This window comes from Anastrepha ludens, chromosome 4, assembly GCF_028408465.1.
Source record: "Anastrepha ludens isolate Willacy chromosome 4, idAnaLude1.1, whole genome shotgun sequence".
Taxonomy (NCBI): domain Eukaryota; kingdom Metazoa; phylum Arthropoda; class Insecta; order Diptera; family Tephritidae; genus Anastrepha; species Anastrepha ludens.
The window spans coordinates 48,361,418-48,385,685 of NC_071500.1; the positions used below are offsets into that span (position 1 = coordinate 48,361,418).

At 28.2% G+C, this 24,268-nt stretch overlaps 2 protein-coding genes across 2 annotated transcripts in view; both read right to left on the reverse strand.

Annotated features, from left to right (window-relative positions):
- LOC128862220 (ammonium transporter Rh type B-B) overlaps positions 1-24,268 on the reverse strand; it is an 83,090-nt gene that overhangs the window by 38,608 nt on the left and 20,214 nt on the right. Inside the window, exons 2-3 of the mRNA XM_054100725.1 lie at positions 19,808-19,976; positions 13,332-13,497 (exon numbers count right to left, since the gene is read on the reverse strand). Of these exons, the coding sequence (XP_053956700.1) occupies positions 13,332-13,497; positions 19,808-19,976 (335 nt within the window). The remainder of the gene's footprint in view (positions 1-13,331; positions 13,498-19,807; positions 19,977-24,268) is intronic.
- LOC128862221 (uncharacterized) lies at positions 10,215-11,220 on the reverse strand. Its single transcript, XM_054100726.1, has 2 exons — positions 11,056-11,220; positions 10,215-10,998 (listed from the first exon to the last, which is right to left on the reverse strand). The coding sequence occupies exons 1-2, from the start codon at positions 11,123-11,125 to the stop codon at positions 10,259-10,261; spliced, it is 810 nt and encodes a 269-aa protein (XP_053956701.1). The 5' UTR covers positions 11,126-11,220; the 3' UTR covers positions 10,215-10,258.

Sequence of the window (24,268 nt, forward strand, 5' to 3'; positions counted from 1 at the left end):
TATTTAGTTTTAAGTTGTACATACATTTTAAACATTAATAATTTTGATAAATCTAAAATATTTTGACCTCCAAAGATAGGTTTATTTAATTTAATATTTGTATTTTTACCAAACACTACACACATATTATGATCTATTATTTTTCTTGATTGATATGTATTTCTACTTATTAGTTTTCTCATAATTTTTTCAGTTTTAACTATTCTAACATTAAGTCTATTTCTAACATTTTCCATTTGCTTACCATATACACTATTATTCATAAGTTTGAAAAAATCTTTTTCAAAATCGTTTTTAGCTTCTTTTCTAAGTGTTGTATTTTTTTCAATATAATTTTTTAACCATGCTTCTTGTCTACATTTAATACCTCTATGAATTTTAGTTAAAATTACACCATTATTTAAATATTCTTTTAATAATCTTATATCAATTATATAATTTTTCTTTGGTAACAACGTACACATTAATTTTTTAATTTTATCATTTGGTTTACTACCAATCCCTTTATTAATTAAGTCTGTTTGATTTGGTGATAAATCTTCAAATTGTGGAACATAATGATGAGGTGCTGGAGCATAATCATTATAAAAGTTGTGTAATTCCGGAGGAATACTTATATCAACTTCTAATGTATATCCAATATTATTATCATCAAAATCTTTATTTAAAATATTATCAACATTACAAAAATATTTAATTTCATCTTCATTTAACCATTCATGATTACCAACACTTAATTTTTGTGACATGGCCCATCCATATAAATTATTTGCATCTAAATATAAAATATAACTTGTTAATTTTTTAGAATCGTATATACCTTTAAGAGAAGCTTCCTCTTTACTTAATTTATAAACTTGTTCTACAATATCAGCATGTTCACTCTGTGAACCGTTGACAGAGTCAACATGTTCCTTTCGGTAACCGTTGACATGGTCAATATGTTCACTCTGTGAACCGTTTCCTTCGGAAATGTAATAATAACAATTATTAGCTTTAGCATAGTTATGTGCAATTTGTGATATTCCACCTCTAGTTCCACTTTCATAAAATTCATACATATCTTGATCTGTTAATAATTCTAATTTTTGTTTGGTTAATTTTAAAGCAGATGAATTACTTAAATGTGGTGAACTTATATAATGTATAGGATCTAAATTATAATTTTTAAAACATTCTTTTCTAAAATTATCAAATACATCACTTAAAAGTATAACATCTAATTTCAAATACCAGTTATGATAGTCTCTAAATGTTTTACAATTAAAATGTTTCCAAAATTTATTTGCAAATTTATAATCGTTAATATTAATATTTCCATTTAATGATGAATGAAAATCTTCAAGATTTGGAAATTCTGTTATACTTAATTTTTTATAATCATCAATAAATTCATATGGATATACACCTTTTCTAAGTAAATAACATTTATTTTTTAATGATAGATTTTTAAAAATATTATTAAAGTTTTCTAAATGATCAAAATTAATAGGTTTTATATTTTTAGTATTACAAACTGAACAAATACTACAAGCATATATTTTATTCTCAGTATTTTTACCAACTTTATAAGATACATAATCTATATTTCTTATTTTCTTACATGTTACACAATATATATCATTAACATCTAATAAATTTTTAACAGCTTTATCTAATGAAGTATTTATAAATTCCATTGAATCTATAAATCTTAATTCTATTTTTTCGACAACTGTATATAATTCTAAATCTGTTGAATTACAATTACGACAAGTGTTTCTTGTCTTTAAATTATATTGATATTTACATTTTTCATTTTTACATTTTAAATATTTAGTTTCACCTACAATAACTGGTTTTTTAATTTGTTTAAATTTTTCAGTACTCGTTGCTAGAACACTAGTTTCAGTTTCAGGATGAAATTCATCTAAATATTTTAGAAATAATTTTGAATCATAACCTTTTAAATTATGAATAATAATTGGTAAAAATTTTGGCATCTTTAACTTTAGATTACATTTATTACATAAAGCCATTCTATATTTACCAGTTGTATGGTCATGATCCCAACATTTTTTATTTTCTTCAGAAAATGGAATATCACAAATTTCACAATTGTTAGTATTATCAAACTTTAATATCGATTCTTTATCCTGAATTATATTATTCAATTTTCTTACTTCATAATAATCTTTAGCATATTTTATTAAATTATCTAAGAATGATTTCAATAGCACTTTTCTATTAGAAGTATTCTTTGAAATATATTGTTTGTTATAAGTGTTATAAATACCATAACTATTTGGAATGTGTTCATGAAGTAATATTGTATTTTTACATTTGCCAGATTTTTTTTTATTAATTTTTTCCAAAGTACATTCAAAATCAGCATATAAAGTATATGGATGAAATAATTCTGCACCATTAGATTTATATTTTAAAATATTTTCACCCTCTTTAGGTAACTTTATATTTTGTATTATATTATTATCATCTTTTAATAAATAACATGTTTTTATATGTTCTTCTAATTCATCAGATTTTTCAAAATGTTTAAAACATTTATTACAAATATGTAGATGTTCATGCTGATGATGAATTTTACCACTTAAAAATCCAGATAAATTTTTAAGTGGTACAAAGTGAGATTTGTATGTTTCTTCTGTAATATTTTCTTCTATATATATAATATTAACATGTTTTTTTGGCAAACCATTAACGAAATTACGAAAAGAGTTACTTTTATACATTAATTGAATTTGGTAATATTCATCATCATTTTTTTCTGAATCATAATGATAAAAATTCATGGTAATATTAAAATAATCTTCTAATTTTTTAACATTTTCTTCATTAATTATAAATGGAAATTCTAAATTTAGATTTTTAAATTTATCATCATTTTCTAAATCTTCAAGATATTTTTTATATTTTGTTGGTCTTTGAGGATCTTTAACAATTTCATCTTGATGAATAGAATATAAAATACAATATAAAATACATTTATTATCAGTATTTTTAATATTAACACAATTTCTATTAGTAAATGGAATATATGATCCAGCAAGAATTTGAGACTTATCTCTACTAATATGTGTTTTTACTATTCTAACAAAGCTAGCTGTAGATCCTTTTGTACATTTTTCTGAGAATTTATTATTTATTTCCTCTATCATTAAATAAAATTCTTTTGTATAGTTTAATTTATTAACATAATGTATTTCTGATCTATACCAATATTCATAACTTTCTTTAATTTTATTAGTTTTTTTATCAATAATCACAATATTTACCGCTGTTCCTAAAGACACTTTAAAATTACTATATTTTTTAAAACCTTTGAAAAAATATTTGAAACAATTTCTTTTTATTAATTCTAAATGTCTTTCAATATCAAATTCTTCATTATTTGTAAACTCTAAATCAGCAACCATATTGTTAAAACATGAACCATTTAATTGTTTTTCTTGAATATCAATAATATCAAAATCATAATCATCAAAATTTTGAAATATATTTTGAATAACATCATTATTATGCTTTTCTATTAAAACATTTATTATGTTTAATAAACTATTTTTATTTTTATTATACCAATATTTTGGCAATTGAAAAATATGTTTATTTGCTCTAATATATTTTTTTAGATTTTTTAAATTTTTGGATTTCAATTCTTTAATATTAAATGAATTCATTTTTATTTATTTGATATTTTTACTTAATTTTTCCTTATTTATATAGAAAAATTTTTTTTTAATAATTTAACTTCACACCTCAAACATTTTAATACTTTAAATTGTGATGTAAATACTAATTAAATTTATTTAACTTAATTAGAAATTAATTTTTATCAGAATTTTTTTCATTATTTTCTTTATTATTAATATATTTAATATGAAATTGAGATTTAAAATGACGTTGTTTATGTGGAAGAGTATAATTTACACCACATTCACACTCTACGTTTGTAGTTCTACTTGGTAATGAGTTACGATATGCGAATTTTTGATTGTAACATTTTTTACAATACCCCTTATTCAAATTAGAAATAGTTGTTTCTTCTAAGCATGAAAAACATATTTTTTTACCATCTATAATAGATAAACATATTTTTTCACCATTTATTATTTTATGATATAATCTTTGTTTTGGTATGTTTCCTTCGTGAATGGTTTCTTTTGAAAACATAATTTCACTCATTATTTCCAATTTATTATATTAACAAATATTTTTTTTAAATTTATGTTAACTTTGTTAACTATTTTCTTCGAAAATATCAATTTACATTTCTAATATTTAATCTTATACTAATTTTTTCTTTTCTAAAATCAATTAAATTATTATCCTGATCAACAATATAAATAGTTATATTTCTAATAGTATTTGTATTTACTGGATAGTATATTAAATTTTTAGGTATTTCATTTATTTTTTCACCAGGTTTATCATTAATAAAAAATTCATGAATAATATTTGTTTGTTTATTATTTTCATAACTACCTCCTACAATATTACATTTTATTCTAATAGAATTAACATTCATAATATTTACTGGTAAATCAGATGATACTAATGTATTAGGTTGAATAATTTGTTCACTAAATCCTAGTAATGAAGCTATGGAATTTTTTTGTGTAAAATCAATAATATAATCACTTTTAATTTCAACTTTTAATGTTGTCATATTTGGTTTAATAGTAATACCCTTTATTTTCTCTTTTATAAAATTGTTTATATCATTTATTTCATATGAACCAGTTGGGAATGTAATTTTTTTGTTAACACTGTTAATTGTATGTAAATTATCTTGTGAATCATTTCCTTCGAAAATATGTTCACTTTGTGAACCAATGACAGAGTCAACATAATGTAAAATATTATTTTTTAATTTTTCAGATATGTTCGGTATAGAATTATAAGTAGAAAAATTAAGCAAACACATTTCAAAATCATGTTTAACTTCATTTGACTCTGTTGAAATATGTTTATTATCTAAAATTATTGGTTCATCAAAATTACATGAAATTATTGAAGTATTTCCATCTAATGATATAGTCGGCATTATTTAATTAAGTAAAAATTTTAAACATAGATGACCACAAATTATTTCATTTATTTCTTGATCAATATTATTATTAAAAATTACAGTATTTTCATTAGTTTTGAAATATTTTTCTATTAATATTGGTAATTTATTTATAGCAAAGGAATCATAGTAAAAAATATGATTATTATATTTTTTATATGCTACCCAGTGTGTACCATTACCATTATTATTATCTAAATTTATTATTCCACATTCTATATCTTTTATCTTTTCTGGTAATCTATCTTTCATGAATACACCCCTAAAATTTGCTATATTAAATTTTCTAGCATATTTTTTTAAATCATAATTACTTAATGGTTTAATTGGAATTAATTCAAAATCAAATTTTTTTTAAGTAACATACCATTACCAGATTTTTTAAGTAACATACCATTACCAGATTTTATATTTTTTTCTTCTAATGCTTTATTATGACGTATTTTTTCTTCTAATAATTTATCGTTAGTTTTTTTATCATTATATGCTCTATATAATGTTGTTCCTGCAGTAACTGCAGCTCCTATTGCTGGAATAAATGGTAATAGTGCTGGTAAAAATCCGCCAATTTTTTCATTATTAAAACTTTGTAACTGAGACATAGATAATTTTAATATAAAAATTTTAAAAGTAGTTTTATTATTATCTAAATGTTTTTTTATTGAATTAATTTGTTTTCTAGTTAATGGTAAATATGTTTCATTCATTACACTTTCTTTAGTTCTTTGTAATTGAATTGGTTCTAATTTTATAGTAATATCTGTTTTATTTTTCATAGCATCATAAACTTGTTTTTGTTGATCTTCATTTAGAGATATTGGATATTTAATGTATCGTCCACATTTTGGAATAAAATAAATTTTATCTTTATTCTCATTTTTATTATATTCACTTTGTGAACCGTTAACATTTATCAATTCTTCAGTTGATGAATTGTGAGTTGTTAAACCCATACCCATTTTTCTTTTAAATTTCATAGCATTAGTAGTTAAATATGCATTTACTTTTTCTGATAAACTAGCATCTTTTGCTGAAACTCTTGACCATGCTTTATCTTCTAAAATTTTATCAGCTTCATGTCTTTTCTTTATATCGTTACTTTTAGAATATGCAATATCATGTTCTTTAGCTGCTTCATCTAATTTATTAATTGGATGTATATCTTTTTCAAGTTTTAATTCAAGATTAGTACCAGGTCCTAAATAATTATATCCTGGAGAATGTAATTCAAATGGAAGATTATTTATAAGATTATTTATAATACCACTACCATAATATCGCACCATTTATTATAATAGAAAATGTGATGTATTTATTTATTTATTTGGATAATTATTAATCATGAACTGAAGGTAAACTTGAAATATCATCATCAACTTTTTTATTAATATTAGACAATTCGTTTTTATTTTTCTTATTTATTTTAGTTACATTCTTTAAAAGTTCCTCTGTTAAACTATTTGATTTAGTCTGTCGAGAATTGTATTCATTTGTCGAGAATTGTCGAGAATTGTCTTCTTTTGTTGAGAATTGTTGAGAATTGTCTTCATTTTTAGTGTTTTTGCCAATAATTTCAATACCAAGTAATTTAAGTCCATTATTAAGAGAATCGCGTGAAATATGATTTTGTTCGCAAAATTTTACTTTAGTTAATTTTAAAGTACTAGCTTGTTCTAAATAATTAATAGCTAAATTTCTTTCTCTAATTTGTTTAAGTTCTTTAGCATTTTTTGGAATATGAATATTTTTTGAATTTCTAAAACTTTTTGTTTTCCCTTGTAGTGATACAAGTGGTGAAACAGTTCTAGTAGAAGGGCTTGGATGATTGTATAAATTAGTTATATTCTTATACATTTTATTAATTTTAATTTATTTATGAAAAAATTTTTTAAAATAATTATATTTTTCTTAGTGTTTCAATATAAAAAAATATTAAAAATTTTTATTATAATAAATGTCGAATATACATACAATTGAAGAATTTAAAACAAATACTGATGTGCCTATCTTGAAATTAAGAGGATCTAGTATAAAACTATTAAATAAAGAAGAAATAGAAAAAGAGGTCAAACAAACACAAGAATTTATTAGGCAACATAAGTCTCAGTTTAATAATAGAAGTGGTTTTGTTCAATGTTTAAATGATGCACTTAAAAATAATGATCATGTATGGCATGAATATGCTGTTTGTATTATGAAAAGTGTTAAAAATATTAAAGATTATAATATTGAATTACATTCAGAATCAAATAAAATATTAGTAAATGAATTATTAAATGAGAAAGCTATATTAGAATTTAGTTTAATGAGTTATGAAGAAATTATTGGCAAATTAAATGATGATATGTATGAGTTACAAGTAAATTATGATATTCTTGAATCAGAACATAATAACCTTATAAATAGCATTGAAAATAAAAACGCTGCATTAGCTGAAAAATATAAGAACAATTTTATTAAAAGACAAAAAGCTATTGAAGAATCTAAAACAATGAAGATTGGACTAGTAAATAAAAAAATTACAACACAAAAACTCAATGATTTATTGAAAAGTGTAAGTAAAATGAAATAAAAAAAAAAAAATATTGTTAATAAATGAATACTTGTGTTAATATTATTCCATATCAAAATGATTGTATATCACAGTTATACATAATTGATGCTAATAATAAATATAATGGAGGATGTAGATGTGTCATAATGGATCCGTCTTTATTAAAATTAATTTCTATTGTAATTTTTATTGTAATTGCAATTCTTATATTTTATGCAATATATTTAGATATACAAAAAAAGGTAATTGAAAATGAATGTAAAAAGATTAACAAAAAAAAAAAATATTAAAAATATTTAGGATTTTTTCTATTGCATTAAATGAATAATTGTAAAAACAATTTTGATAAAAATAATCAATTATCAAAAATAGATTTTATTATTTCAAATGGAATAGATAAAATAATGCAAAATGAATACATTTCAATGGTACTAATTATTATTCTATTAATAATGTTTTTTTATAATTTGATAAGACAATTAAATACAAGACTACAATTATTTTAAACATAGGTTTCGACCTAGTCAAAACATATTAGTAAATTTTTAATAATATTTTTTAGTTAAATAAATGAAAGAAGAAAAAGGTATCGAATCTTATGACTTTTATGAACATTTGCCATCTAATTCTACACTATTAAATGAATATGGAAGACCAATAGAAATAAATATTAATAATCAAGACATTAAAACGTTACCATCAAAAAGTTTACTTAATATTAGAGGTCAAATTATTGCTAAAGATAAAGATGGTAAAATATTAGATAAACTTAATCCTGATAAAATAAATTTTGTGAATAATGGTATAATAAATCTGTTTAGTAAAATTACATATTTTATTAATTCAGTTGAAATTGATAAAATTGAAAATCCTGGAATAACAACAACAATTAAAGGCTTAGCATCATTTTCTAATGATTTATCATTAAATAATGCTGGTTGGCAAATTGTAAATAAAGGTAGTGTTTGTAATAAGAAAGGTTATTTTTCTGTTAGCATTCCATTGTGTATATTAATTGGGTTTTTTGATGATTACAAAAATTTCATTTTTAGAATTAATCAAAAATTAGAATTAATAAGATCAAATGATGATACAAATTGTTTAATTATTGATAGTAGTTTAAGTGATCATACTTTTTCTATTGATATTAATCAAATTATATGGAGAATGCCTCATGTTAAATTTTCAGTTGAAGTTGATCATGAAATTAATAAAAAAATTTCAAATAATACAAACTTTCAAATGTATTTTAGAAATTGGAGATACTATTGTACTACTGCAATTCCAGCTGTAAAGACTTATACCTGGAATATAACATCATCTAGTGCTAAACCTAGATATTTTCTTATTGCATTTCAAACATTAAGAAATCAGAATAATTATAAAGACAATAGTAAATTTGACCATTGTAATTTAGAAAATGTTGTAGTTAAATTAAATACAAATAGATATCCAAACTATGATATGCAACTATCTATTAATCAAAATAAATTTGATACATTATATAATATGTTTCTAGATTTTAAAAATTCATATTATGGTTCTAGTATAAATAATTTACCAATAGTTAATTATGATACATTTTTAAAAGAATATCCAATAATATGCATTGATACATCTAAACAGAATGAGGTAATTAAAGAGGCTGCTATTGATATTAAAATTGAATTTAAATGGACAGAAGATTTTCCATCAAATACAGTCGTTCACTGTTTAATTATTAGTGATGATAGTTATTCATATAATCCACTAACAAATCAAGTGATGCATGTTTGACTTGTTTTTTTAAATTTTTATAAAATTAAAATTAACTAAAAATTAATTGAAATAAATATGTAATTAATTATATTAATAGATTAAAAAAATTTGTCTAAAATTCTAAATTATGGATGGTCATTTAAAAGTTACTAAATTAGATAATAAAATTAAATTAACTATTCAAAATTTTGATACTCATAAACCAATAAAAAGATTAAATGAAATATTTCCGAATATTATTAGAGCAATTATTTGTGGACCAAGTAATTGCGGAAAAACAAATGTATTATTAAATATATTATCAAAGATTTATTATTCTGATATAATAATTTGTTCAAAAACTTGCTATCAAGAAAAATATAAATTTTTGGAAGATATGATAATTCAATTCAATAAATTGTGTGTTAAAAATGATTTGGAATCTAAAGATATAAAATGTTTATCAATTCAATCTCTACCAACATCTGAAAATATTAAACAATATTCTGTAATAATATTTGATGATATCTCTACAGAACAACAAGATAATATTTCCAATTATTTTGCTTATGGTAGACACAATAACATTTCTTGTTTTTATTTATGTCAAACATATTCAAAAATTCCTAAACAATTGATAAGAGATAATGCAAACTATATAATTATATTTAAACAAGACAAGACTAATCTGAAGCATATATTTAATGACCATTGTAATGATATTGATTATGATATTTTAAAAAATATGTGTATTCAATGTTGGAAAGAACAGTTTGGATTTTTAGTAATAGACAAAGAACAAGAAAAAAATGATGGTAGATATAAAAAAATGTTTGAATTTTTCTTTACAATATAAAAAAATGTTTGAATTTTTGTTTAAATAAGATTTTTATTTTTTATTATATCCAGTTATTTTGGAAATCTTTATATTTTTCATTTTTTTCATCAAAAACTATATCTAATATTTTTCTATATTTATATAATCCATCAATGGTTATATCTAAATTTTGCAATTTTTGGTATTGTGTTACCAAAAAGCCTATATAACGTAATTTACAAGCATAGCTTTCGCTTATCTTAAATTTTTTATATATATCTTTCATAGTTGTATATTTACATTTTACACCAATTTTTTTATAACCTTTTTCTAATTGCAATTTTCTTGCATATTCTTCTAAAATTAATCCTATTGTACAATTTATATAAAAAGTATTTTTCTTATTTTGTAATAATAATTTATTAATTTTATATAATTTTGTAATATTATCATCAATACTATCTTTTTGTAAATTTTGTATAAATTCATTATCAATTTTAAAATCTAAACCAACTGGTTTAGATTGGTTTACACGTTTTGATTCCAATAATTCTTTTAAATCGATGAAATCAAATTCTCTTTTATCTTTCTTATAATTTTTTTTATCTTTTTTATCCATAAACATATTATCCAAAAAATTTTTATATTTTTCATTTTTTAATTTTAGGCCATTGCCTTCAAATATATATTTTTCTTTTAGTTGATTAAAAGAAGAAATACGTTTTTCTATACAAAAACTGGTGAAGGTTTCAAGATCTTTAAAAAATTTTTCCCCTTCTTCATCAAATCCATCCTTGCTTTCATCGAAATCCATACTTTCTTCTGAAACAAATAAATAAATTAATAAAAACTTAAAAAATTACAAAAAAAAAAACTTACCAGCCATAGTTATAAAATCTTTTTGTTTTGTTTTTTTTTTGCGTCCACCCTCTTCTAACGCTAAATACATACTGCACTTGTAACCATGTTTGACAAAGTCAAACGGTTTCGACAGAGTCGAAACATGTGTTGATGTATAAAAGCTTATCAAATATTATGCTTATCTTGCAGTTTGTGACTCGTGTTGACTCCGTCAACGGTTCACAAAGTGAACATATTCAACAGTATTTCATTTTTTTTTGGTTTGTGCTTATGCTTATTCTATTTATAGATTGTGAGCAATGTTGATAAGATCAGCATTGCTTGCTTTGCATACTACTCAGCTGTAATTACATTACTTCAGAATATGATGTTTAGATGAGTTGGTTAAGCAGTTGGAATTATAACAATAATTTTGTTGCAAGTTCAAATCTGACTCAAAGACTCTTGTTTTGAGGAGTTCGTCGTTTTTTTTGAAAGGTACTTTAAAAAATAAATGTATCCTTTTTTGTTTTTTTTTTGAATAGATTACTTTAAATATTTTGTAATAAATATTTAAAATTATCAATCAATAATAATCGACCCAACTCAAAATTTTTAACTTTTTTTTTATTTTTGTTTGAATAGATTACTTTAAATATTTTGTAATAAATATTTAAAATTATCAATCAATAATAATCGACCCAACTCAAAATTTTTAACTTTTTTTTTTATTTTTGTTTGAATAGATTACTTTAAATATTTTGTAATAAATATTTAAAATTATCAATCAATAATAATCGACCCAACTCAAAATTTTTAACTTTTTTTTTTATTTTTGTTTGAATAGATTACTTTAAATATTTTGTAATAAATATTTTAACATTTTTTCACTTAATAGACATCGACCCAACTCAAAATTTTAACTGTACCAACCTAAATATTGATTACTAGTACATCAAAAATAGATATCTTTAATATCTTAAAAATATTAACTACGAGTAACTATAATTTAGGGGTGGACTAAATCGACCCAATTCAAAATTTAACGTTTATTTTTTGAGATAATATAAGCTAAAAAAATGAGTTAAATGTTAAAAAATGTTAAAATTTTGAGTAACTGTAAGTTAAAAAAATGAGTTAAATGGTAAAAATGTTAAATTTTTGAGTTAAAATGATAATAAATGTTAAAATTTTAATATTTTTGATATTGCGTTGTATTCCGGAATATACATACTACTTACGTATATATGATATGTATAGGACATATATACATATATATATATAGTAATATATATATTAGTTTGGGGAAAAAGGAATCCAGTATTTTCTCGGTAGATAGCTATAGTGATCGATATCTCGTAAAGTATCGATTAGAACAGTTTAAAATTTATGCTCGTTGTTAAGACGACATTTCACACTAAACAAATTATTTTGTTGATGTTTGTTTATTCCATTCAGTTGTGAGCTACAGGCTGTTAACAATGAAAGTCAACAAAAGGCGATAAATGAGAAAATGCAAGCCAGGCCGCTGAAAGTGTGAATGGTGTTGCCGACACTGTAACAGCTAATTATGGTAATTTTGGTTTCGTCGGTTCCGTTCAGGCAATATTGATGATGCACCTCACACAGGCTGGCCCGTCGTGGAAAATGTCGATAAAATCACAAAAATAATCGAAGTTGACCGACATGTTAGTAGTCGTAGTATCGCCCAGAAGCTAAAGATGGACTATAAAACAGTTTTTAACCACTTTCGCAAACATTTTACGCAAAAATAATGAATTTCTTTTTCTACAAACTAATTTAATGGGCCCTTAAACCCTTTGCAGTTGAGATAAAACCAATTCTGGTGGTACAACATTAATCACTCGGAATCATCGGAAGATTTATAACTTTTGGCAATGGTGTTCCACGCCAATCATAGTTTATACTAGTGAACTTAGTAGCTGCAGTTTACAAACATACAAGCTGTGGGTCGCGTAAAGGTCGAAATAAAAACTTTTGTTCTATGATTTAGTAAAATAGATATTCAAAAACTAAAATTGAATGATTAATATTGCGCCACCTTGCTTTTTTTTTAATTGTACAACAAATTTAGAAATCTTTAAAATTAGAACATGTGGTCGTAGTTCGCTCACTATTTGGTGTTTCCTACAAAAGCATATCGTTTTACTTTTTCCAAAGGTGGAAATTTCAAAGGAATTATGTATATATTTTTGCATGGAAACCATCAGATAGTTCATAATGTTTTCTACCCACCCTAAAGTGTTAGTGTTTTTAAAAAAACAGTCTTTTCAAAATCATAAGCATTTACTTACGCTAAAAATGTTCAATGCGACATATTCGTTGGCTGCAAATAGCACTATTTCAATGATAGCCATGAATAGCAGTTGAATGGGCGTCGTACGTCCCAATAATGCACCCATACTAATCAGTGGAACGGCAGCTGCAATATCAGCATCGACTATGCTTTCCAGCGATAAGCTGCAAGAAAAAAATGTTTACGTACATACATACATATTTAAAAGAATTAGAAAATAATGAATGCAGGAGAAATGATTTATAAAAACAAAATCTTAAAACTCCATGTCAAGCTGCAGGCATATCTTGATTGGGGTAGCAGTGAAAAAGAAATTCAAGAAAGTGAAGCGGAGATTCGTGATAGTTAAGATGCTATAAGTCTATAACGTTGAAAAGGTAAAAGCATGGATAGACAGAGAATTGTGGAAATATGTAAGTAGATGTGGACAATTCCATCAAAAGGTCCACAGCAGACAAAACATTAAAAGTTACAATATTTTCATGCAGAAACAATGTAAACAAATTTAATGTTAGTTTGAGGAAAAATAAATCCACTATTTTTCCGAAAATTTTTTTGGGCTAATGGCTTTAAACTGTTTAATGGTCGATCTTATAGCTCCATCAGCTTATTGCGCATTGCCTCAAAAGTTATGGAATACCTCTTCCTTAAAAGAATGAGGCTCGGAATTGAAATTGAATTCAATTGAAACCAAAAGTTAATACGAAATCAGCAATTCTGTTTCCGAAAGACACACGTCACCATCGAACAGGTAGACCGGAAAGTAAATATGTAGTATCCACAAAGTTTTTCAGCAGAAGAAGCTTTGCACAGCCGCATTTCTCGACATATCCCAAGCCTTTGACAGTATTTGGCATGATGAATTGCTATGCAAAATAAAATACACTCTACCCATAAATTATTACACTTTTATCAAAGTCCTACTCAAAGACCGAAATTTCTTTGTTAAGCAAAACGAAGAAACGATGAGCCCAATCCTACACTCGCTGTATGCCCTCGATTTACCAGCTATTGAGGAAACTATCGTCGAAACTATTGCAGATGACACCGCTGTTCTCGAAAATGTCTCTAACCCCCAGAAGGCTTTACTTAAACTACACACAGGACTTGATATTTTAAGTCAATGATTAAAAGATTGAACAATAAAACTAGTTGAAGGAACTTTTACACCCATTTGAAGCATTTGCACTTCCATGAAACTCAATCCCTCAAAATCTTATCCCAAAATAATTTTAAGAAATATCTTGGTATGTACTTCGACAGATATTTTCGCTAAAGATAAAGCACTGGAAAGCAAACTTCGAAATCTATACTGGCTACTTAATCGAAATTTTTATGTTTCCTTTGTTCCTCTCAAAAGCAAGATCTCACTCTACACAGCCTTATTAAAACCGATATGGACCTAAGGTATATACCTCTTATACTCCAAAGATTCCAATTGAAAACACTTGGAATGATTCTAAACGCACCATTTATAGCACGAATGCCCAAATCCATCGTCATCTCAAATTTCCCAATCGCACACACACCCTTTAATTACAGGCTGAAGAGGAATATTTATTATGCAAGAACATACCACTGGGTGCTTTCCAAGCATGTCTAGTATAATGTCTTATTTTTCAGTAAAGTGTTGCTGAATGTTAAAAGACGGAATGTTGCAATAAATAAATGGATTTAAAAAAATTTGCATTTATTTTTTGAATATGATATCCGGCATATCTCCGCCGCGGCAACAAGTCATATTGTCCATTCGATCAATCCAATTTTTTCCTCTTTTTCCAATACATTTGAATAGTAAATCTAAATGAGTCCAATCAGCAAATATGCGACACAAACAATGGCAACTTGGGTTCAATTTTTGCACGAGCTTCATTTTATAGGCACGTAAGCCTATGCACGATAGGCCAACCAGTTGAGAACGACGACGAATCGACATTTCGATGTCTTCTTCAACACTTCGCTCTATGAATTGTGAAAATTTGGATGCTTTGTTCTATCATTTAACGATTTATGATGACTTGCCAAACCTTACTGAATGGAAATGTAAACACAGTTAGTCAGTCTCAGTCAGATAAAAAACAGCCATTACCTATATAATTTCATAAACACCGAAGATAGCTAGTGTTTTAATCTCTATAAGTTAAATAATTAAAATGAAATTCCCTTTATTAGTTAGTTGTTACTTTTCAAATAACTACAATAAATAATAAAAGTAAATTTCATAAAATGCACACCATAAATGTCAAGCTGGAAAAAACTGTCACGTGTGACATGCAGTGCGTTACTGATTAAAATTTATTAAAAAAGCTTGTACAATTTATTAGTAGAATTAAAACCATTGCTAAGAGACCATCAATGCGCAATATTCTAAATTTAGTCAAGTTGAAATATTGACTCAGGTTCGCTGACATCGGCGTTTGAATTGTTGGCCGCGAAAACCACTTCTGTTTTTGTTCCGTGCGACTGCCCTAGTGTTTTGTAATTATCTAGAAAATGAAAAATTGCCCAAAATCAACTGTAGAACAAATTATAGGACTAATTAAGAGCAATAAGTTAAGTCTATTGTAAAAATAAAATAAAAAAGCTTTTAAATGAAGTTTTTTATTCAGTTTGAAGGTGTACGATGGCCAAGTTTTCCATGATGGAAATGCCCATGTTTATGTAAAGCGATAGGAGCAACAGTTTAAAAATGCTGTGGGGATACTTGCTCCACTGTATGTGCACCTGTTCTTGCTACTAATAGATTTGTTGTGAAGGTAAAATGAAAATGGTGAACAATGACGTGTATGAAGATCAAGCGCTTTGGATTTTACCAGAAAATGAAAACGTGTCTAGAGTCTTGGCTTAATTGAAGCGTCTTTATATTTCTTGCGCTTGTTTTGCAATTTTCATTATCTACAAAACTTACAATAAAACAACATTTATACGTATTTCTATTTCATTCCGCATACTTGCGCTTGCCCATACACACCTACATATAGATATGGCTTGTATATGGGGACGGCGTGTCTGCAATATTTTTTGTTTTGTTTCTCCATGTTTTCCTTTTTGTCCTTTATTTGAAGTTCAAATTTAATGCAACAACAGCTTTTGTTTTTCCGTCGTTAGCGATAGTTTGTCTTTGCAAAGGGAGCTTTTTATTCTTTAGCCTTTTCGTTATTTACCGCAGATTTTCCAACAAATTTCACTTCGCGTCATTCCATTTCATTTAAATTGCCGCAGGAATACAATAAAAAAGCTGAATTGCTATTAATATTGACTAAGCTAACAATTTATAAATAAAAAAAATTTAATAAAAAAAAAAGTTTGGGGGGTAATATTATGTTCACATTGCAAAAATTACTCGTTTTTATGGGTAAACACGGAGTTTGCCATACAAGGAATTTTCTTTAAAAACGGCGGTGGTGTTTAACTTTCATTTCATTTTTATGGGCATATAACTCTAATTTTTCAACAAGTTCTAATATTCTCGATTAATTTATAAATAATTCATCTATAAATATAAAAAATAAAGGCTTCTCAAGACTAAGGCTTACCAAAAACGTTGTTTTTACTCCCCATACTCAAAAGAAGGCCACAGAATTTGCTAAAGGCACTACACTTCAGCAGGAAATTGCCTTCGAAAATCTACTTTCCAATATGTGAATTCAAAATTCTCAAAAATCAATTAACAAGGACTAGACAATGTTGGGTCAGGCTTTTCAATGCCCGATTCATTTTAGAATTTGGAGAAATAGTATTTTGTAAAATTTGTTATATTAACCAGTGTTGATAGATAGCAAGAATCAAAAATCACTCGTTGCGTAATAAACTGAAATACTTTTCGCGCAAGTAAACTCGATTTCGTGGTGCAATTTCAATATAAATAGTAGGAGTAGTGGTATTCAGGAATCAGAGCAATTAGTCTGGTAGATTTGCATAGCAATAGAATGGATGTGCCGTTCTTGAACGCCCTGTATAACTATGCGGCAGCTTTGCAAAAAGCTAACGAATTAACTGATTTGGCAAACATAAAATGTAAATTGCCTTATGTATTGGAAAATGTTGCCGTCCTGCTCCAGTGATTACTTTTTCAGTGGTTTTTCGGTTTCGCGGTTTCATTATTACAGTTTAAATATGAAACACTTTTCATACAATGGAAAGAAAATGAGAAGTAAACAAACGTCATATTCATAGTTGTATTTTGGCTGTGCTAAAGTAGCTAATAAAATGAACTTAAGTGTAGTTGTGTAGCAAGGATGATAGACTAGCAGGTTTTCTATTTAGCTATGGTGAAAAAGAAAATTCTGAAGGGAGCTTTGGCTGCCATGGCACTTGGGATTCGGCAGCCGAATTCTGCATGATCATTTCACATTTATTCACACACTCGTCCAATCAGTCGTTGCTCAGATAGCAACGCAGTAATATGAGTAAAGGTTGTATTGATTTGTTTTCGTATATCACTAAAACAATCTAATTGCCAGCCGAAATCTGCACGATAACAAGAATGATAGAGAAAAAGATTGCGCCTTCCGAATTCGCCGTCTTGTCAAAAGTCCATCTATAAACAAACAAAGGGAAGGTGAATGACATGTTTTTGACGAATAAGAGTAGGCGAAGGCAATGGAAACAACCAAACACGAGAAATTATACGCACACACACATACTTTCTAGCTACGGCGTCTTCCGCATAAAATGACAAAAAACTGCATTTGGAGGATTTATATTAATTTGTGCCTTAACAATTTAACACACGGAACTTCTTTTGCATTAGTTTGTTTAGTTTTATTAGGTGCGCAACTAAGTTCCCGCTGTTTTTCAATAGATGTCGCCAGCAGTGTGTGCTAAAATGTGTCAAATGCAAGAAGAGCTTGCTCCAGTACTAGGAGTTACCCGCCAATCCATTTCCAAGCGATTGCATGCTTTGGGAATGATTTAGACACAGAGGACCTGCGTTCCTTATGAGTTAAAACCAATGGATGTTGAACGTCGTTTTTTCGCCTGTGAACAACTGCTCCAGCGGCGAAAAAGGAGAGGTTTTCTTGATCGCATCGTGACGGGGGATGAAAAATGACAATTGGCAATCACATTACAGCAATTCAAAGAAAAGAAAGTCATGAGGACTGCCCTACGTCGTCGCCTCGGCCGAATATTTACGCTGCGAAGGTTATGCTAGGTATTTGGAGGGACCAAGTTGATGTTATTTATTATCAACTGTTAAAACCAAGCGAAACCATCACTGGGGATCGGTATCGACTTCAATTGATGCGATTGAGTCGAGCATTGCGCGAAAAGCCGCCGCAATACGCGGAGAGGCATGAAGAAGTGATTCTACCACATGACAATGCTCGGCCTCCCGTTGCCAAACTCGTTAAAACCTACCTGGAAACACTGAAATGGGAGATCTAACCCACCCGCCATATTCTCCATATAAAGCGCCGTCCGATTATCACCCGTTCCGATCGATGGCGCATGGCACTGACCAGCAGTTTCATTCATATGAAGGCATCAAAAAATGGCTTGATCCGTGGAAAGCCTCAAAAGATGAACAGTTTTACTGCGGCGGTATACGAGATCTACCAGAAGGATGGGAAAAAGTAGTAGCCAGCGATGAGCAATCGCTTCAATGATTCACTTGTAACCCTTTTTTTCAGAATAAAGTTGAATTTTCATAAAAACAAAACAGAGAGAACTTAGTTGCGCACCTAATAATATCACAAATCACAATATTACCAAGCCATTCACTGAATTTTCACAAACATGCAATTTCTCTTACTTTTGTTTGTTTTGTTTTGCGAAGGGAGCTGAAGTCACAGTAAAGCAAATGTTTTTTTAATGGTGTCACCTCTAGTACTCAATTCGCCTTGGCACGATAACGTTACATACATTCACACATTCGTCGAATCAGTCGTTGTTCATACATCAACGAAGTGTCATTTGTTAATTTTTTTCGCATGTAACGGTATGTTAAAGAGCTCAACTTTGAAATCTGTTCACCATGATCCTGCACAATTGCGTTGAATCTCCTAAGTGACTTGACGGCCGAAGTCCCCCTGACAATTTTTTTTTTCACAATAGTAAAAGAGCAAACCTGATAAATCTATCTATCTTTTTGTCAGAGCAATGGCTATAGCCTGGTAAATTTGTGTTCGGTGACTTCAAAGTCCAACATGGGCCATCATATGATGAGAAATATACTCGTATGTATAAACACTAACCAAAAATGTATTTATGCGCCGAAATGTGATATGGATGAATATGGATCAATGATTTGATTTATACAAGTTGGCGCAAAATTAATCATCCAATTTTGCTTTGAAAAAAAATTACATTTTTACTAAATAAAAAAATTATTTTGAGTGTTGCATTACTTCGTATAAGGTGCCTAGTTTGATTAATTTTGCGCCACGTTGTTCTAAGATTTAATATTATCAATTTCCTGTTGCATTGTCTGAAATTTTGAAATATAAGTTCAAACAAGTACTTGGTTTTTACCTAATTTTTCCATCTTCCATATTAAAGAACCCTTTCGCCAAAATAGACCACTGTACGACTAATGCAGCTAAGAAGAGCGTATAACCAGTTGCACTGTAGCCATATTTGCGCAAGAAAGTCATCAAAAAACCGAAGCCAATATAGATCATTACTTGTACATCTTGGAAAGCTGTTGGAGAAAAAATTTAAGAAATGTTTGAAATTTATGTTTGAGCAGTTATTCCTTAAAATTAATATTACTAATAGTCATATACAAACACATATATTAACTATAGAGCACGTAGAATGTAGAATGTACTTATAAAGCGTCCTTCAAAAGTGGCGCCTATATAAGTCAGTCGTGAATAATTACTAGACGGTAAAAATTTTTTTTTTCTTCGATATTTGTACAATTTAGATGCACAATTTTACACAAAGTCCGAGTTTTTGTTGGTGAAAATAATCGTCTGATTCAAAGGTTCGTGAAAACGTTTTAAGAAACTGGTGTTGGAGGGTATAGAAAAAAGACAGACAGACCATATCCTGGACGTTCTGTTGAGAATATTTCTGCTACAACCCAAAGTGTTGTTGAACCACCCTTAACATCGATATCTCGACGTTCTCAACAATGAGGCTCTCATGAATTAACTCTTTGGCGGATTTTACCTGTGAACGTGCTCATGGTGGATATTTAAATGATGCGATTTTTTATATACAACCACCCACACCTCATTTGATACAGATACGACGTAAATTATTTGTTAGTTTTTGTGCATTAACATGAAATCTGTGAACAGTTTCATGTATTTTATGTTGAGAAATGAAATAAAACAAAATATATAAAATATCTGTATACTTTGTTTTTCCATTTTCGCTAATATTATGATATATAGAACACTTTAAATAAGGTGTGAGTGACTGTATAATTGTTAATAGCCTTATTTTGAACAAAAATAGTGAAATCTGAAATAATCCAAATTTGTTCATGTCTTATTTTAAAACAACATCTCGGCGTGCCTTTTTGAAGACCCTTTAAGCACCTATGCATGATGTTAAAGTAGTATCGAAAATTGGTTAAATAAGCACTAAATATTTTTAAGCTTTCCAATTTTTTATCTCGGCTTTAAAGTTAAGCCATTCGGAAATAATATTGTACTTAAGGAGATCAGTACTATGATGTTGAAGACAGATGTTAAAATTTCATGACGCTATTAGTGACGCTACTTTTGTTACTACTAGTTATTTTAAATGATGGGAAAAAATACAGTTCAAGCAAAGCAATGGCTTGAAAAGTGTTATGGGGACTCTCCATCAGAGACAACAATAAAAGGATAGTTTGCTTATTTCAAACGTGATCGCAGAACATGATTCAATGATAAAAGATTTGTTCAGTAAGCAGCTTTCTCGTTCCCTCTTGATAAATCGGCTCCCTTTGCAGGACACTGGGTTGCTAGCTCTAGAAATTTTGAGTAAAAGTCGAGGAAAAAATTTGTAGAAAAAACATTTCATTTTCAAAATGGTCTGCTTACGAGCAACAACTCGCTCAAGAGTTTCATCGGTATGTTCAGGACTATGCTAGTACGGCATGGAATACATACCACTTAAGTCAGGACATGATAGAGTATTTGACGTAATCCAACATCGATGAGTGGAGAATTTACCAAGCGTTATTTCTTGTGATGTGTTGATTTAAAGGGAATTCAGGTTTTCCAAAGAGCTAGCATTTCTCAAAGAGTTACGACAGGGAGAATAATTGGATAGTCCCGACTCGACCGATAACATTGCATATCTAATTATAATAAAGTTGGGATTGTCAAACATTGTTTCCAATGAGCCCACCTTAATATGGATGGATGAAGTGTCAAGAGGAGGCTTAGCAGAGCACAGTACCGGCATGAAAAAGCTTCTCATAAAAAACCATCAGCCAGAATCGGATTAAAACTGTAGGTTCTTCCATTTGTGGAACAACATCAAGGCACGAGCTACATCAAGGCCGGAGGATCTCAACCAAAAAACTAACAGAATTGTACGTGCCAATTATTTTTTTATTTTTAACAAAATAGTTCCATATTGGCGAAACTTCGCGATTTCGCGACCGGTTTTAAATTGAATAATTAATTCTCAAAATAAAATCTTGGATTAAGTGAAATAATCTCTAGTTTTAATAATAGACTTAGCAATTTCTGCTAATAACTTCTATTTGTATCATTATTTACATTCAAATATATTAAAATTAATTTTTAAACCGTTCACAGTTTGTTTCCATTTAAGTAAGAAAATACTTTTTTGCTACCATTTTTACCAAAAAGGATTTAATTTGTTCCACTTTATTCACCTTTTTAAATACGAGTACAATCTTTTGTAACGGAGTGTCAAAAACCGAATGTCACTAGTGAGCAAACCTTTAATAATTGAATCATGATCGCAGACAACGCACCGTGTCACAAGTCAATCAAAACAATGGCTCCCAGCGACCATTGGCTGTTCACAGACCTAAAAAAAATGGTATAAAGGACTATTTTCGAGGAAAATAAAGCTAATTTTAAGGGGCATTTCAGCCCATGTGTTAAGTAGATTCGGTAATTCTACCCTCTAGTGCGCACAGTAGCGACTATCTTATCGTAAATATAATTTAGCTTGTCTTGAGGTTATTCAACATCGCAATATCACATTTTGTTAGCCAAATAAGAGCTAGAGGTTTGTGAAAGTGCGGTCGCCGCAGGCGAATGGGTTGGTTCGTAGCTACCATTCGGGGAGTGCGAAGGCTCGAATCTCCGTGCATGAAACAGCAAAATGATAGAACAAGTTGTTTTTAATAGCGGTCGCCCCTCGGCTGGATATGGAAATCCTCCGAGTGTATTTCTGCCATGAAAAGGCTCTTAATAAAAAAACCATTTTGAACAACATCGAAACGCACGCCACAAATAGGAGGAGGAGCTCGGCCAAGAACCTCACAGAAGTATATGCGCCAATTATTTAATTATTTATTATTTATTTACAGAGCGTGAAATTGCAGGCTAGGAAGAATTAAAAAAATATCTTTGTTTTTATTATAGCGCGATGTTTTTAGCTAAAACTTTCGTAATCAGTGAAGCAGTAACATTATAATGTTGTGGACAACGAGAATCAAAAAAATATTTACTCTGCATGTGTTTCATACACAATGTCAAGAAGCAGTGAAAGGAGAGTATTATATTTTACGAGGTATATAGTATCATCAGCTTTACCACCAGGCTTATGTGCAAATAATTTTTGTTTTATTAAAAAATTAAAAAAATATAAGGAAGAGAAATAAATAAAATGCACGTCATGTAACATTCCTAATTGTTAATAATTACTGCCCTGCTACTGGTTTTTAGTTATCTGCGAAGAAGCCGATAAAAGCCTTAAGAAGTGTAATGCCAGAGGTGGCAAAAATCCCATAGAGTTAATTTGACCCTCTCTCCCTTGTAAAAGTAGTACTGAGACTCTAGTGCATATGTCATTATTAAGCCACTCACTTTCAAACATCAATTTTGATTCATCACCCAGCATGATAAAACATAATCCAATTAAACACTTCAGCGTAGTTAAAAATATTTAAGTATATGTAAGTATACACTCCTGAGCCACTCATTGTCATTCTGTCATCAGTTTATTAAGCGAATTTATCGTTTAATAATTAAAGTTAAAGATGCGCACTTAAACATACAAATGCACATATTTGTACATAATTAACATTTTCCCCATGATACTGCATGCTCCCTGCAGGCAATGTTGATAGTAAACCTGAACTGGTTCTCTGATGACTTTATTGCCAATACTACTGATACCACAGCCAATGAGTTCTGCTGTAAACATTTAACATTTTCTCGTCATTGAGAAACCAATAGGGCATTTAGAATTATTGATTAGGTGGTTTTAATGGGATCAGTTGGAGCCATTGGAACCAGTGATTCGCCACTAAATTTTAATAATTATAGTCAACACTTGTGAAGTTTTTTATTAGACTGTGATCAGATAAAAACATAAAGGGACCTTTATTTTGTTAAAATTAGACCAGTAAATGCAACCTGCAACATAACTAATGAAATATTTAACCAACGTGTCGAATGATAAACAGCGGAACACAATACTCATTTCCTTATCATTTAGAATAAGCCCATATTTTAACGAAAGCACTTCCGCAAAAAACTCTTTCAAAATTTCCTACAAGGAAAGGCCTCACTTTCTCTTTTAAATTAACTAACTTCAAAAAAATTGGTTTCAACTGATTTCGCAAGCTTTTTAATAATGTAATTTCGTCAAGGTTTATATCCAGTTCAATTTCGTCATAGTTTTTTTAAATTTCTCCAGTTTTTCGTAGCTGAGTTTCAATTCCTATGCGGCAGTAATATCAGGAGCATGATGCTGCGGAGAGCGGAACCTCCAAGCCGTCCGCCTTTAATACTTGCGTAGCCAACAGTTTCTCTATACATTTTTTAGAAGGTTCTATTTCAATAT